The sequence below is a fragment of the Punctularia strigosozonata genome (assembly GCF_000264995.1).
Source record: "Punctularia strigosozonata HHB-11173 SS5 unplaced genomic scaffold PUNSTscaffold_4, whole genome shotgun sequence".
NCBI classification, from domain to species: Eukaryota; Fungi; Basidiomycota; class Agaricomycetes; order Corticiales; family Punctulariaceae; genus Punctularia; species Punctularia strigosozonata.
The window spans coordinates 629,828-643,943 of record NW_006767436.1 but is presented as its reverse complement, the minus strand read 5'-3'; the positions used below and the strand labels follow the sequence as shown (position 1 = coordinate 643,943).

Below are 14,116 nucleotides of genomic sequence, written 5' to 3'. Positions count from 1 at the left end.
TGTTCTCAATTTATCTCCTAGTTGCCCCAGTGTGGTCGGTGACGTCCATTCCTTTGTTGCATTCAGTCTCACTCACATTTGTTCTTCTACTTCCCATGCATCACTTTTTCTTTAGTTTATTTGACGACTCTGGGCTTTGGCAGCAGGAGAGATTGTACCATCTGATATGTACAACTATCGACATTGCTGCCTTGGTGGGGACATTACTACTCAGTCGTGATCGTCCTCTGTCGGTCCCGGGCAGTTCTGTTCCATATCATTCGTGTCGACGTATTGGGTCCCGCACCAGTAACAATACGAATACTTCCGTCGCAGGTAGTCCAAGACCATCCCTAGTTTGTCCTTCGCCTGCGTAACGGTATGTGATTGTAACCACACCGATATACACACACATATATATCGTAGCGCATGCTTACCGGAAGCTGTAAGAACTGTGCCGCTTGTTCCACGGCTTCTGTTGAGAACTCTTCTTCAGCGTTCTCTTTGGCCGGTAAGTCCGTGTCCGCGTCCTTATCTAGAGGCTGCAAAGCATCGGCTTGCATTTGCCGCCGTAGACGAAATTCGTAGGTATCGTCCACCGCCCTTCGGGGTACGACCAATATCGGCGGATCGTGCATTTTGAGCGCTTCTGTCAGCGGCGCGGGTACCGTGTCCGGATCGTTGGCGTTCAGCCAGAAAACGTTGAACTGTGGCAGGAATTCTGAGGGTTAGCTGCCCGATCAACAGGGTAGTCTCGGAAGAACTAACATTCATTCCAGCCTTCTCGTCCAGGCTGCAACACGTCCGCTGCGCTTGTGTAAGGATACCTTCTGCACGCCTTTCCTCGTGCTCGCGGCGTGCACGGTCTCGGAACGAATCCACCTTGCCGATGTCCTCAGACAGTTTGGACTTCTTCGCCAGGCTCTCCGCAGATGTGGGGGACAACGTCCTCTTGCCCAGTCCAATACCTTTCCTGCCTGTGATAGCATGAGCGAGATTATGCCGTATCCGCGCATGCGAAGACCATACCTGTCCATTCGTTGACCGGCAAGGGCTCTATCCTGTGCGTCGCCCTAGATTTCCGCTCTTCGGGCGTAGCAGTCCCCGACGCAGGGTCCGAGGAAGTTTCAGATGTCGAGGCTTGTGGTAGCTCCTCCTTCTTGCCCAGCGCTTCTCCGGGTTTGAATCCCATCTTCATCATCATCGCCAACGCCTTATTACTTCCGCCTTGAATACCCGACGCTTTCTCTTCCTCGGCGCGATCAAACAAACTCTTGCTGAGCCCCTCTTCCCTCGATTCGAGCTCGCGTTCGCGACGGCTCTTCATCCTGTTCGCGAGCATCTTTATCTGTCCTTCTTTCTCCGCATCTCGTCTACGTTGGGAGTATGTCTTGGTAGTCTTTGTCGCTGGGGCCGGCGCCTCGACCAGGAACTTGTCGGAAAGATAATCGTCTTCTTCATCCGCCATTTGGTCGCAGATGAACCGACGTCAAGGTTGTAGTGCAAGATGTAGTGATTTCATGCATATCAATACTTCGACGGTAATGCTCAAGCTTGGGCCACAATTCAAGAGGACAACTTCCGTTCCGCAGGGCAGGTCAAGGCTTACGATGACCTCACTAGGGAAAGGTACCTTTGATCCGACTGATCTCTTAACCACGACCATGTAGTACAGATGTCGCATATTAATTGCCTGAGCGACGTACAAGTAATCGACTGAGAGACCACGACCAGACTTGGCAAAACCCTATCCAATGAACATAGCACCAGCACGGTAGGCGCACGTCACGGACGCGTGAAAAACGGGGAAAAAGATATCCACACATGAGCCACGATCATCCCTTGTCAGAGCTGGACCATGGATTGTAATATGATGAAAGGGGGACGATAACTCTCGGAACAGTGGATGTCGGGTCGTTTGTTTTGTGGAGAGTCGCAGATGATCGGGCAGCATTTAAGCCGCGACCTCAGCCACGGGGGCGGCCTCGGGGTTGGCCGGGGGAGCAGCCTCGCCAGAAGCCTCAGGAGCAGCCTCGCCGTTGGCCTTCTCCTCATTCTTGATTTGAGTGTTGACGGCGATCTTGACGGCGATCGGGCGGCCACCGACCTCCTTGCCTTGGAGGAGCTCGATGGCCTTGGCCTGCTCGGCCTCGTCACCAACGTCAACGAAACCATAGCCCTTGCTCTTGCGGGGGGTGCCCCAGGCGCGGCGGACGATGCGAGCAGAGTTGACCTTAATGCCAGCGTCAGAGAAAAGGGCGGCAAGACCATCGTCGTCGACGCTGAAGCCGAGGTTGGCGACGAAGAGCATGTTCTTGGAGAGCTCGCCAACCGGGTCCTCGCCAGCGGGACGACGCGGGCGGGTGGCCTTGGGCTTGCGGGTACGAGGCTTCTTCTCGGCAGCCTCAGCAGCCGCACCCTCGGCGGCGGGGGTGGCCTCGGTGGTGGCGGCAGCCTCGGCGGAGTCGGCGGCAGGAGTAGCGGCCTTCTTGGGCTTGCGCTGGGGAAAGCGTTAGTACACCTTTTATTATGGGAAGAGACATATTACAACGTACGCTCTTCTTCTTGGTCTTCTTGGGCTTAGCCGCACCGTCCTCGGCGGCGGCAGCAGGAGCCTCTTCAGGCTTCTCAGTCTCGCCGTTGGCCTCCGCCTCGGTGACCTCGCCGGGAGGGGCCTTGGAGCCGCGCCTGCCGGGCTTGCGCTTGGCGGCCCGCTTCTGCTTCTTCTCCTTGTCCTTCTCTTCCGCCGGCTTAGCAATCTCGACGATCACTGGGCGACCGTCGAGCTCCTTCTTGTCGAGGAGCTCGACGGCCTTCTGGGCAGCGTCCTCGGTGCTGAGAGCAACGAAGCCGTAGCCCGCCGAGCGCGTACCACGGAGAATGACCTGAGCGGAGACACTGGCGATTATTTGGTTAGTAAATTTGGACGACCGAATGGATGGAAACCGAGTGGCGACCCACATTTCGCTTGCCACAGGTTCAAAGAAAGCCTTCAGCCCCTCATCCGTAGTGGAGTACGCAAGATTGCCGGCAAATACCTGCGGCGGACACGAAGATCAGTCATGTTTGCCAGCACATCGCATTAGGAGAACGCTGATCCCACCTTGAAGCCGGGCACTTCTTCGACGATCTTCTCTTGCGTAGCCGGAGGGACGCCGTTCTCGGTGACAGGGGCGGCGGGGGCTTCAGACATTATGGCGGGATGAGCGAGGAGGGGATGAACGGGGAATGAACTTGATGAACCGGTTTCTACTTGTCGAACTTGAAGGTTGAAGGAAAAAAGGAGGCGCCAGCGAGGCTTTTGATGTCACAGAGAGCTGCATCACGTGCGCGTTGGCGGGGCTTCACTATGGCGACGCCCTGTTGTGGCATCTTTCCTCCGGATCCATCTCCTCGCCGTGCTCACCGTGGCGGGCTCGATCAAATGCAGTTGGGACAACGGTGGTGGCCATCAACAAGGCGCGCTGCGTCCATCTCCGAGGTTAATTGTGTCAGATCAGTGGTGGCCGGGTAATGGCCATATCATAGGCTATGTACTACTTGTCTGAGGGAGTATGCGCGTCAACTGTCGCGCCCGTACAATAGATCGGACTCACGTCCTGGACAATGCTCCCACTTGCGGCGTCGTGTGTATGCCCAAGACGGCCAGGGCATGCCTTTCTGGGCGTGCTCGGCGTGCGAACGTCTCACGTCAGCGGTTGCATGCGCCCCGTTTTATAGTCCGACGACCCCCGTTGGTCGACTTCACCACCCCCGCCGTCGCCGTCTCGCTTTTTTGCCCTCGGGCACCGACACTCGTTTCCTAGTGCTTTCCTTGTATCGAACACTATCTTCACGACGGCTACAATGGCTAGCAAGCTTCTCAACCTTATCGCCCTCTCCTCCCTCGCCGTCCTGGTCTGCACCTTCGGCGCGACCCCCGTCAACGCGTTGGCGACCGGCCACGACGCGAGCATCTCTCGTCGCCACCAGCACGACATCCTCGGCAAGAAGGCCAAGCGTGCCAACAACTCGAAGCGCTGCAAGACAAGGAGCTCGACCGCTGCCCCTACGTCCACTGCCGCTGCCACGACTTCGCACTCCGTGGTAACCACCACCCCGGAGACCACGAAGAAGGCGTCGACCACCAAGGCTGCCAGCCACACGAAGACCAGCAGTAAGGCGGTTACTACTACTGCTGCCAGCAGCTCCGGCTCCAGCAGCGGTAGCAAGGTTGGTGTCGCCTGGCCCAACGGCGGTGACAGCTCCCTTAAATATTACAAGACCTCCAAGACCAACTTGTGCGTTCTTGTACCTGCGGTCCCGCATTTTTCGCTGATCGGGTTGCTACTAGCCTCTACACCTGGAGCCCTGATTGTCCCGCCCAGGCATCGAAGCTCGGCTTCGAGTGCATTCCCATGCTTTGGGGCGACAACCAGGTCGGCCAGTTCCAGTCCGTGGTGAAGGCCGGATACGCCAAATACGTGTTGGGCATGAACGAGTACGGGTATCTTCCTTAAAAAGCTTTTTCTTGCTAACAAGTCGTGCTCAGGCCCAACGAGTCCGGTCAGAGCAACATGAGCCCCTCGCACGGTGCTTACCTGTGGAAGACCTACATTCAGCCCCTCAAGAGCCAGGGCTACGAGCTCATCGCTCCTGCCACTTCTTCCAACCCCAACGGCCTGACCTGGGTCAAGAACTTCATCGCTGCCTGCGACGGCTGCACGGTACGTGCCGTCTCTTTGAGTTCTGAGCAAGGATTGCTTACTCTGCTGCCACAGTTCGACGGTCAGGCTGTTCACTGGTACGACGTCAGTGCCCAGGCCTTCATTGACTACATCAACCTCTGGCATTCCACGTTCGGCAAGCCCATCTGGGTCACCGAGTTCGCCTGCCAGAACTTCAACGGTGGTGCTCAGTGCTCGAAGGACGAGGTGTTCTCGTTCATGCAGACCGTCACCTCCTACATGGAGTCTCAGGACTGGGTTGCTGCCTACTTCGCCTTCGGTGAGTCGATGCGGATTCACATCTGTAGACACTGGCTAAGACAGTGTTGTAGGTGTCATGCACGACATGCAGGGCGTCAACACCCTCAACCAGCTCATGGCTTCCAGTGGCCAGCCCACCGACCTCGGCTACATGTACATCAACGGCAACTAGATTAATGTCTAGACGACAGCCGCCACTGTACTGTAGTGAGGAGCGGTTTCCGCTGTTCATACGGGACACTATTTCCTGGACCCATATACCCCCGCCGACATTCTTCTTCTTCGCTGGTAGTCCGGTAGCCCATCGTGCTGGACAAGATGGGCCACATACTACACTCTGTTAACTGTGATTTATACCTTGATATCGATAGTATGGATCCAATCGACCAGCTCTTTGTCGCATACAGCTTTTTCTGATCCGTGCGAGATTCGGTCCGTATCTGTGGTTTGCTCCAGTGCTGTGGTACTTCCTGCTGCTTGCCGCCGCGACCTCGCACGCGCTCACCGAGGCTGACGTTGGCGACAGACGGTGTTGCACACGTGATACGACGCGTCCCAACGTTTCGGTTCCTCCCGGGCCTGTATTGAAGCAGTCGGGCAGGCGGCGGCAGGATGTCGTGGGTTTTGTCCGTCTGCGCGCCCTACATCAGGTTCTGTCCGACCAGGCTCGACGTGTGCACCCGCCTTGTCCCCCCGACCCACCCCCACTGATACCAGTCGAGGCTACCGATGAGTATCCGACACTTGCCTCCAGCCGTTAAGCAGCTCCTGAAGCTGCGAAACCCCAACCCACGCGCCGGCCCGCCGGTGGCCGCCCTAAACGCTGTGTTCAACAGCACCCTCCAGGACGCGAAACGGAGGAACGCCGAAACTGGCTGGCTGGTTCTTTCGGCGAGCAACCAGCTGTTCATGCGATCGCCCGTGCCATACGCTCATACGCTAGCTCGCGCCTGGCCTGCCGACAGACATGCACCCTCCTGACCGCCAACATCCCGCCTGCCGTCGGACACCTGTACCGATTTGCGTCACAGGTCGCGCGCCAGGACGCCGGGAGCTCGCCATCGGATCCGTCTCCCGCGATAGCGAAGGTGGCTATCATGCGCGAATCCGCGCTGAAGAGCAGCATCTTCGTTGGCGTGCCACGCGTGAGTTGCTCGTCCCTCTTGCTCGTTTTTCTCTTCATTGTTTCGCTCGATTCGTCATTCGGATGTCGGGGAGATGACGAACACGGGACCTGCAGACCATCCTCTCGCTGGCGGGGCTCCACGAAGCGCTCGAAGACGACGTGAAAAGCGGTCTGCGGACCAAGAACGAACGGTGAGGGCGCTCTCCCGGCGTAACGGTGATAGTCCATTAAGCTGAATCGTTTTGCCCGCCTCGACCCCCAGCGTCGTGGCATCTGATACGATCGGGCCGGTGCTGGCTCGAGGCAGAGATCTCTGGGACTCTATCTACGAGCCGCATGCCGAGAAGCTCTACCGGAAGCTCGAATCTTATCACCCGGACTTCATGTGTAAGTCCAAGCCCTAGTCTTCGCGCCCCGTGCTTGCAGCGTTTATGTTGGCGATCGGGGCTCCCTCCATTCGTGGCCATGCGCTGATGCCGATCGCGCCTCGCGGATCTTAGCGTTCATCATCCAGGCGTACGGATCAGTGCTCGCGCCTCTCCCCGGGGGCGATGAGATCCAAGGCAATCTCAGCCGGGCCCTGGGCTCCGTCGTCGGGAGCGCGTGCCTGCGCGCGGAGGGCAGGGTCGGGCCGCAGCTGACCAGCCACATCTTCGGGCTGCTGAAGGCGCGCGATACCGAAGGGCTGTCGGACGAGGACAAATGGCTGTCAAGTGACGAGGGCACCGAATGGGTTATCTCCACTGTCGATACGCTGCTTGATGTCCTCGAAGCTGATGCAGCAGCACCCTCGGCCAAGCTCTGACAGCTGGACACGCGCCGTAATTACGTGCGTGCGTGCGTGCGTTAGTATAGACGCGACATGTCTAGAATCGGCGATATGCCGCTGTTCCGGGCCATTGTGACATATAGTTGACTGCGTGAACGATCATCGTTCGGTCTTCGTAGTGCCGTATGATGCATGTGCATGGGAGTCAAAAGTCGCATTGCTGAGGATGCTAAAGGTACAGTGATGAAAGGCATACATGAACAAGTACAGTTGGATGCATAAAACAACCCGCGCTCGAGCAACGGCCCTAATGGCTATTGTCGAGATAGTCCCTTGAGAGTAATAAAGTATGCTTGAAGGACCAGCCGCGCGCTTGAGATGTGAAGCCCGAACTAGAGGCCGAACGTGGTGACAAAGCGATATAGCATCGCCGTCACGATGACCATGTCCATCATCGGTGGATGCATCTGCAACGTGCTGCGTTAGCGCGTCAGATGGGCGATCGCACAACAAAAACTTACCACCACTCCGGCGCCCGCGTTGCGAAGAAAGTGCAATTCTGCGTAGACGTCGCCCATTTGGTAGCGCGTCGGCCGAGTGCTGCGGACCATGGCGATAATGTTGTCGTTGGGATCCTGGAGCTGTAGGCGGCGGGGCGTGGATCAGGACATAAAACGACGGCCGGACGGAAGAGCAGCTGACCACCACGTCCGCGGAGTTGGCGCTGGGTCTCCAGCGGTAGAGATGGCCGTCAGGACCGTTGAAAGTTCGGGCACCCTAGTTTTAGATCAGACGCCAGGCACAGGAGACACCGCGTTGCACATACCATCATATTTGCTGCAGGTCGGACGAGATCCTGCATAGGCAGCGTAAACTGCTCGAAGGTTATCAGCGTGCGTTCCCCACGCGAAGATCCTGGCACACCTTGCCAATGACGGCGCGCCCGAGGCCGCCGGTGTTGGACCATTCGAGTTTAGCGACCTTCTCTTCTTTGCCAGGCCTGATCTGCTTCATGACGGACGTGACCAGTACGCCACGAGTGTTCGATTCAGTCTACAAGAGGTAATGAGCATCCGCGATGTTGAGCCAAAATAAACTGGTTCCACTAACTCGGAAGCTGTACTGAATACCAGCCGCATTGAACAGGACGCTTTGGCGAGGGTCTTGCGAGGTCCACGAGAGAACATCGGTGGAAGTAGGCATTTCGGATGTCGCTCGATGTAGAGAAAGCGCAATGGGGAAAAGAAGTGAACCGCGAGGCTAGTTGGGGAGCGGATCTCATGTCGACGGAGGAGTTTATATATGGATCCATCCGTCGAAATTTGCTACTGTTGGCGGTATGTGCTGTGGGTGGCCGTCAGAAAAGCGGAGGAAGAAACGTGGTGCTTGGAAACAGATGGTCCTGAACAAGGTCCCAACGTGTTGCAAAGGAAGACGGCACCGTGATTTGCAGGAAGAGTTGGACCAGGTGGTGTTGCGCTCCGACACCGCAGTGTGATTGCGCCTGAGCCGATCCGAGCTGCCTGAATAGATCTATAGGCGCCCGATTTTCCCTTGGGCCGTTGTCTGGACGGCGGCAGAACAAGCAGGAAGCACTGGATAAAAAATCGGCTGAGCCGATGCGAGATCGCGTGCTTGATCTTGCAAACATCGGAGGTCTCGAAGGGTATCTCTATATGTTTGCGTAAGGGAAACAGCGTTGATGATTTTAATCTCCTTGGTTATGTCGGGCGGGATACAAGAGGCGCTATACAACCTCGGTCAATAGACGCCACGAGCATGCACAAAGAAGCATGCTTCCCGATATGGTAATCCTCCTCCAGCCATCTGGGAGAAGTGCTGGCGCATCCCCACCGGGTGAGATCCAGGTGTATGACACGCTCACACAGCGTGCATCCGCATCTGCCGGGATACCTTTTGCACAACAATGGGATCAGATAAGCCAGTTCTCGGTCCTCCCTTCCCATTTACATTGAAGGAGCGTTGTTGCGGTTCGCGCATGTCTTTCGGGAGCGTGCCCGCGGAACCTCTTAGGTGTCGAAAGAGGAAAGACCGGATGGGTATAGCGGTAAGTTTGAGCGAAGATGGTAACCCGGGGATCCCACACAGGAGACTCCCTTACCGCTCTGTTGTTCAGAGGGCATCATATCCGTTGTTATTCCAGAGCTGAATACCATAGTCCTGCGGGATTCTTGTTGCAAGCAGCGCCGGGTTCTACGCCAACTTCTATCCGACGGTTTCTATCGCATTAGGAGGTATTGTTAACGAAAACCATCGCGACACCATCTGGGTTAGCGGAGAGCTGGACCCAACATGAATTACTCTTCCGAGGATCGCCGGTCCTCAGCATAGCAGGCGATTCTACCAAAGGTCACGCTGAGAAACTAAGTGGCGGAACATAGAAGTGCAAGTTAGAACATACATGTGTTCACATCGTGGCCCCCAACTCGGATCACGGTACGACTTGGACCCCCAAAGTTTTCGCAGTGCCTACGACGGTGCTTGCGATGGATTGCAGTGGCAGGTGCTTCAAGTGATCGTCAGTGGCCTTAATCTTCGCAATCTCGTAGACATGCTTGAGACTGATGGTGCCTAGAGTTTCGTGTCCTGGCCTGCCGGACCCCTTCTCTATACCAGCTGCCTGCTTCAGGAAATGAGCTGTCGGAGGGGTCTTCGTGAGGAACGTGAATGTGCGGTCGGGCTGTATAGTAATGACCGTCGGAATGGGGGTGCCGACAGCAATGTGCGCTGTCCGTGCGTTGAATTCTTTGCAGAAGTCCATTGACTTGACGCCTCGAGCGCCAAGGGCGGGACCAACGGGGGGTGTTGGAGCTGCCTTTCCTGCCGGAATCAGAATGCGCTGGCACCAATACGTGAGGACCAAGGGTCATAGTTAGAACACGACGTATAACATACGACAAACTGCGCCTTCGCCTGCGCGGCTGCTTTGGAGGCCATTGCGATAGTCTAGGCGTCCGTGAAGTACGCGTAGAACGTGGAATATGAGAAACTCGTCACCGGTCACGTGTATGGCGACCCTGCGGATAGGGGGAACGCGTCAGGCTACCGGATCAGGGCTTCTCTACCGGTTGTCGTCTACCATCATGAAGTCCTTGTCTGCGTTGCTTGTGCTCTCTGCCATCGCAGTTGCGACTCCATTGTCATGGATCACGGAGGCTCAGCAATCCCCTCTGACCCAGGGGCATCCTGGGTTTACGCTGGACTTGAACGAGTTGCGCCTCGTGCAGCGTGCCGACGACTCAGAGCCGGTATGGATGACTGAACTGGAGAAGGTACTTTCCCTGCATTCTTTACGCGTATGTGACTCCGACGGTGTTTCAGATTCAGGCGAAGGCGCAGGGCGTCAAGTTCTTCGACATGTAAACCCGTATTGTCATTCACATACGCCGTCTTCTGATGCATGTTCTGTGAAAAAGCACGGAGACGCCTGACCTCGGAGTATACTCTCATCTCCGGCCCCTCACCAAAGGTACTCCGCCCACGTGTCATGTTGTTCAGCAAACTCAAAGATCCCGATTAGTGTCGTTTCCTACCTCGCCAAATGCTTCGGAGTTGGTGAAGCCTGTTTTGAAGACTTTGTCCACGGACGGTCCCAAAAAGAACCTTGCCAAGTTCTCAAGTTTCCGTACCAGGCGTGCGTGTACTGCCATCGTAGGCCAACCTGGACATGACTAACGTGTCTATACAGATTACCGTAGCGACGTGCGCATGATCGCTTCCAGGCTTCGTATGATACTAACCCTGCATAGACTGGGCGTCAGAGCCAACAATGGCTATTGAGCGAATTAGAGTCTGCAACCAAACTTAATGCATCCCCGTCCCTCCAGGCAGCCATCTCCATTCGCGAGTTTTCTCATTCCTGGGGTCAGAACTCTGTTGTATGTCGCCTCCTGCTACGCGTCACTACGCGAGAGTATAATCAAATAATAGATTGTGAGGATCAACGGCACCTCTAATGACGATGACGGTGTGGTCGTCATCGGAGCGCACCAGGACAGGTAGGGCACAGTGTCTGTTTGTTAGTCGGCGCATGCTTATATTCTTTCTAGCACCAACTTGTGGCCGTTTTTGCCTGCTCCTGGTGCGTGTTATCTTCGTATTTATGACTATCTTCGTTCAATGCGTCCCTTAGGTGCCGATGACGACGGGTCCGGCTCCATGACCATCTTCGAGTCTTATCGTGCGTTGATAACGGCCGACTTCCGTCCGGTCCGTACTGTGGAGTTCCACTGGTACTCCGCAGAGGTCGGTCCTTCTAAACGTTCCGCTTTCTGAACTTTGGGATTGAACCTACGATTCAGGAAGGAGGACTCCTTGGCTCACAAGCCGTGGCCAAAGACTACGAATCCCGGCATGTCAACGTTCTTGCCATGAGTCAGGTATGCCGGGCACCTGCGTTCCATTGCTACACCCCGCTGACCTGTATTCAGTTTGATATGACAGCATGGGTGAAGCGCGGTACCCGAGAGGAGGTGGGTTCACCGTTCTCGGCTCCGCGGCTGAGATTACAGGTTCTCATACGCTTCACAATAGGTTGGGATCATTGTGGACTACGTGGATGAGGAGTAGGTTCCTTGGAATTCCGCGCTCAGTGAGGCTGACCACTCCGACCCACAGCGTGACTGCCTTCAACAAGGCACTTGTGGATGAGTACCTCGACATACCCTATGTTGAGACGAAGTGCGGATACGCGTGTTCGGACCAGTGCGTGCCTCTGTTTAACCCAAAATGCCGTCGGCTCCTTTGGTTGGGCTCGTGGCATGGCTAGCTGACCACTTCGCCTTTTCTTCGGGTGCTTAGTGCCTCATGGAGCAAAGCAGGGTACCCGAGCTCTTTCACGATTGGTTCGTCTGGACAGCCATCCGCTCATTTAGGTATATCCACTGACATTTCGTTCAGAATCCTCGTTCGAGAACTCGAACAAGAACATTCACAGGTAAGCCAAAGTTCCCAACGTTACACGCACCATTCTCAGCTAATTTCTTTACTCTCACAGCACCAACGAGTACGTTCAAGATGATCATCTGCTTACAGCTACTGACACGACGGAAATAGCCGCATCGATGTGAGCGATGAATTCAGCTTCGACCACATGCTGGAGTTCTCCAAGCTCGCCGTGGCCTTTGCCATTGAGCTGGGAGGCTGGAAGAAGTCAGATTGATCTGAAAAATCGCAGGGCTGTCCTGTATCAATCATCATGCATCTAATACCGAATGATATTCAATATACACGCTGATCATGACATCTTCTCGCGGTCGCGTCTGCGCCACGGGTGTCCGGCGGCGAATAGCGTGGCGATAATCGATGAAAGCGACGAACACGTTCCCTCCCTGGAAATACCGCGCGGTAGTCCGGACCGCAAGGACAACGAGGCGTCTGAGAAGATTGGCAACCACTCCGCCATGAAGTCACTTGTACACCCCCCCCGGCCAAATGTACCGTGCGGACCAGTCTTCCAGGATTCCCGACATCGCCGGTGCGCCTCTCTGGATAGTGCTTGGTGTGGGCTCGGCTTGTCGCGCCCTACCGCGCTCGTACTTATGGCGGATGATCTGCCTTGACCCTCGACATGGCCCGCAAGTGACCAAAGTCAGTCTGGACATCGGACAAGGCGGCCGCCTCGTGCACACTCCAGTCCGGAGATATGAGATTCACCAGATGGTCAGTGCAATCGAGTTCGCTGATAACCTAGGATCATCTCGGCGGGTCCCGCCCGGGCGAGGTACAGATCCCATCGAATTTGATCGTATGATCATGCAACGACTACACGAGGCACCGCAGTGCCCAAAGAAAATACCTCTGGCGAGCCCAGGAAGGGGTTGCCGCGGACGGGTGCGCTTGAGGGTGCTTTATGCCAGGGTCATGGTCCAACAGATCCAGATGTCCTAATGATAACTGTCACGATACTGTCGATATGGCTGCGTCGTAGGGAGCGAACGTCGATGTTGAGTAAGCAGGTCATCTTCCAGTTTTCAAGGCCCTTCAGCTGAGCAGAGATTCCAAAATTATTCAGATGCATCGACGTCGAGGGAAAACATGACGCATCACGTGGAGCATCGCTCGCTTTCCTCGTTTACGATTGATCAGCTCTCCAAGTTCATGTCTTCTTCTCTGAGAGCTTCGCTTCTTGACTGCATCAACTATGACTGCCTATTTCAGGAAAATTCTTGGTGTTTTGTCTGACCTGCTTCTATAGATCACGCCCATTGTGGCCTCATGACCCATGCAAACGATCCAGGTCGCATTACTTCAGTACTCGTTCGAAGCCCGAAACCTGCGATGCACATTTTTTTGGACGTATTGACTGGATGCTCGTGCAAGGTTGCGCGGCTCCGAACCTGATTACCAATGAACCATGCAGCTGAGAAGCGCTCGTTAACGTTGCTTCTTCCAAGTAGGCTATCCGAGTAATTGCTCGTTTGTCTCAAGCACATCCTACATGAAATATGGACGGTCGTACGTAGCTTGCAACTCTTTATAACAATCCTCTCACTGCTCCACATGTGTTCTTTCAAGCCAAGCAAAAGATCTCTGTATCCAGCGATACTTGCATTTTGCGCAGAGCATATGCGGGCTCGCTGGGAGTCTCTCTGCGACATACGCATGCAACATGATATGTACCCATCGGATCATTGGCGCCACTACATTTTCCCATTGGTATACGTATAATCCTCGTTCGCAACGCAACAATTGACCCGACTGACAACGACATGTTTAGATCATCCACTATGTCTCTTGCAAATACCATTTTTTCCGGGCCGGGGAAAACCCCGAGGCTCGTGCTGCTCACCTATTCGCATGGAGGCTGGTGCATGCTGTTCAGTGGACTGAACTGAAAGCCCAGGTGCCATGAAGCGCAACCGTTCGGGGCATCTGGATCTCCACGAGTTCAACATAAGGCGTTCGGCCTCGCTTCGGGAAGACAAATACCCTCGGTTTCAGTGGTTAAATCTCTGTGCATTATTGCTACGTAGCTGAATACGTCAGTCGGAGTAGGGGTCCTGCAAGACCTGTCCGGTCGATTACCTCTACTACTACATTGGGGCTTACCAGATGATTATTATGACATCCGGTTGATCGGTCGGTTTGTCCTCTTCATTCTACGCTCATACCCAGAGCCTTGACGAATTGGTCAATCCGACTCCTCAGCCAAGGTGCGTGTCCTCATTCATGTGCAGACATCAGGCTTTTTGGCTTCCTACTACAAATTCTCCGACCCGTCTGATATGGATCACAACCCAACTTCACCGCTCA

The 14,116-nt window shown here is 55.3% G+C and overlaps 6 protein-coding genes across 6 annotated transcripts; 3 read left to right on the top strand and 3 right to left on the bottom strand.

The window, feature by feature from the left end:
• Window positions 1–210: 210 nt before the first annotated feature.
• Window positions 211–1,447, bottom strand: PUNSTDRAFT_43300 (uncharacterized protein; the record flags this gene model as incomplete). The annotated part of the gene is made up of 4 exons (XM_007381809.1): window positions 211–348; window positions 417–686; window positions 748–956; window positions 1,009–1,447. The coding sequence occupies 4 exons, from the start codon at window positions 1,445–1,447 to the stop codon at window positions 211–213; spliced, it is 1,056 nt and encodes a 351-aa protein (XP_007381871.1).
• A 205-nt stretch (window positions 1,448–1,652) lies between these two features.
• Window positions 1,653–3,438, bottom strand: PUNSTDRAFT_142396 (RNA-binding domain-containing protein). The gene is made up of 4 exons (XM_007381808.1): window positions 3,083–3,438; window positions 2,941–3,017; window positions 2,535–2,877; window positions 1,653–2,479 (listed from the first exon to the last, which is right to left on the bottom strand). The coding sequence occupies exons 1-4, from the start codon at window positions 3,170–3,172 to the stop codon at window positions 1,934–1,936; spliced, it is 1,056 nt and encodes a 351-aa protein (XP_007381870.1). The 5' UTR covers window positions 3,173–3,438; the 3' UTR covers window positions 1,653–1,933.
• Window positions 3,439–3,733: 295 nt separating this feature from the next.
• PUNSTDRAFT_84335 (uncharacterized protein) lies at window positions 3,734–5,347 on the top strand. Its single transcript, XM_007381807.1, has 5 exons — window positions 3,734–4,259; window positions 4,313–4,459; window positions 4,511–4,685; window positions 4,740–4,965; window positions 5,018–5,347. The coding sequence occupies exons 1-5, from the start codon at window positions 3,826–3,828 to the stop codon at window positions 5,116–5,118; spliced, it is 1,083 nt and encodes a 360-aa protein (XP_007381869.1). The 5' UTR covers window positions 3,734–3,825; the 3' UTR covers window positions 5,119–5,347.
• A 211-nt stretch (window positions 5,348–5,558) lies between these two features.
• PUNSTDRAFT_119355 (uncharacterized protein) lies at window positions 5,559–7,020 on the top strand (the record flags this gene model as incomplete). The annotated part of the gene is made up of 6 exons (XM_007381806.1): window positions 5,559–5,563; window positions 5,681–5,837; window positions 5,912–6,091; window positions 6,187–6,263; window positions 6,335–6,459; window positions 6,573–7,020. The coding sequence occupies 6 exons, from the start codon at window positions 5,559–5,561 to the stop codon at window positions 6,875–6,877; spliced, it is 849 nt and encodes a 282-aa protein (XP_007381868.1). The 3' UTR covers window positions 6,878–7,020.
• A 22-nt stretch (window positions 7,021–7,042) lies between these two features.
• Window positions 7,043–9,805, bottom strand: PUNSTDRAFT_99795 (uncharacterized protein). The gene is made up of 8 exons (XM_007381805.1): window positions 9,758–9,805; window positions 9,264–9,701; window positions 7,952–9,202; window positions 7,766–7,894; window positions 7,668–7,715; window positions 7,544–7,618; window positions 7,363–7,482; window positions 7,043–7,308 (listed from the first exon to the last, which is right to left on the bottom strand). The coding sequence occupies exons 3-8, from the start codon at window positions 8,042–8,044 to the stop codon at window positions 7,234–7,236; spliced, it is 540 nt and encodes a 179-aa protein (XP_007381867.1). The 5' UTR covers window positions 8,045–9,202; window positions 9,264–9,701; window positions 9,758–9,805; the 3' UTR covers window positions 7,043–7,233.
• Window positions 9,806–9,942: 137 nt separating this feature from the next.
• On the top strand, window positions 9,943–12,099 carry PUNSTDRAFT_99792 (peptidase; the record flags this gene model as incomplete). Its single annotated transcript, XM_007381804.1, has 17 exons — window positions 9,943–10,134; window positions 10,184–10,221; window positions 10,279–10,331; window positions 10,383–10,496; window positions 10,551–10,564; window positions 10,612–10,740; window positions 10,793–10,860; window positions 10,912–10,943; window positions 10,995–11,107; window positions 11,164–11,241; window positions 11,293–11,334; window positions 11,396–11,427; window positions 11,480–11,566; window positions 11,663–11,706; window positions 11,762–11,798; window positions 11,859–11,867; window positions 11,918–12,099. The coding sequence occupies 17 exons, from the start codon at window positions 9,946–9,948 to the stop codon at window positions 12,021–12,023; spliced, it is 1,185 nt and encodes a 394-aa protein (XP_007381866.1). The 3' UTR covers window positions 12,024–12,099.
• Window positions 12,100–14,116: the final 2,017 nt, after the last annotated feature.

Coding starts and splice junctions, on each gene's coding strand:
- PUNSTDRAFT_99795 (XM_007381805.1), bottom strand. CDS start 8,044: ATGCCTACTTCCACCGATGTTCTCTCGTGGACCTCGCAAGACCCTCGC. Junction 7,619..7,667: donor GACCTGCAGCAAATATGATG/GTATGTGCAACG, acceptor ATCTAAAACTAG/GGTGCCCGAACTTTCAACGG. Junction 7,309..7,362: donor ACGCGGGCGCCGGAGTGGTG/GTAAGTTTTTGT, acceptor AGCACGTTGCAG/ATGCATCCACCGATGATGGA.
- PUNSTDRAFT_142396 (XM_007381808.1), bottom strand. CDS start 3,172: ATGTCTGAAGCCCCCGCCGCCCCTGTCACCGAGAACGGCGTCCCTCCG. Junction 2,878..2,940: donor GAACCTGTGGCAAGCGAAAT/GTGGGTCGCCAC, acceptor AATAATCGCCAG/TGTCTCCGCTCAGGTCATTC. Junction 2,480..2,534: donor AGAAGACCAAGAAGAAGAGC/GTACGTTGTAAT, acceptor CGCTTTCCCCAG/CGCAAGCCCAAGAAGGCCGC.
- PUNSTDRAFT_84335 (XM_007381807.1), top strand. CDS start 3,826: ATGGCTAGCAAGCTTCTCAACCTTATCGCCCTCTCCTCCCTCGCCGTC. Junction 4,260..4,312: donor AAGACCTCCAAGACCAACTT/GTGCGTTCTTGT, acceptor GGTTGCTACTAG/CCTCTACACCTGGAGCCCTG. Junction 4,460..4,510: donor TACGTGTTGGGCATGAACGA/GTACGGGTATCT, acceptor AGTCGTGCTCAG/GCCCAACGAGTCCGGTCAGA.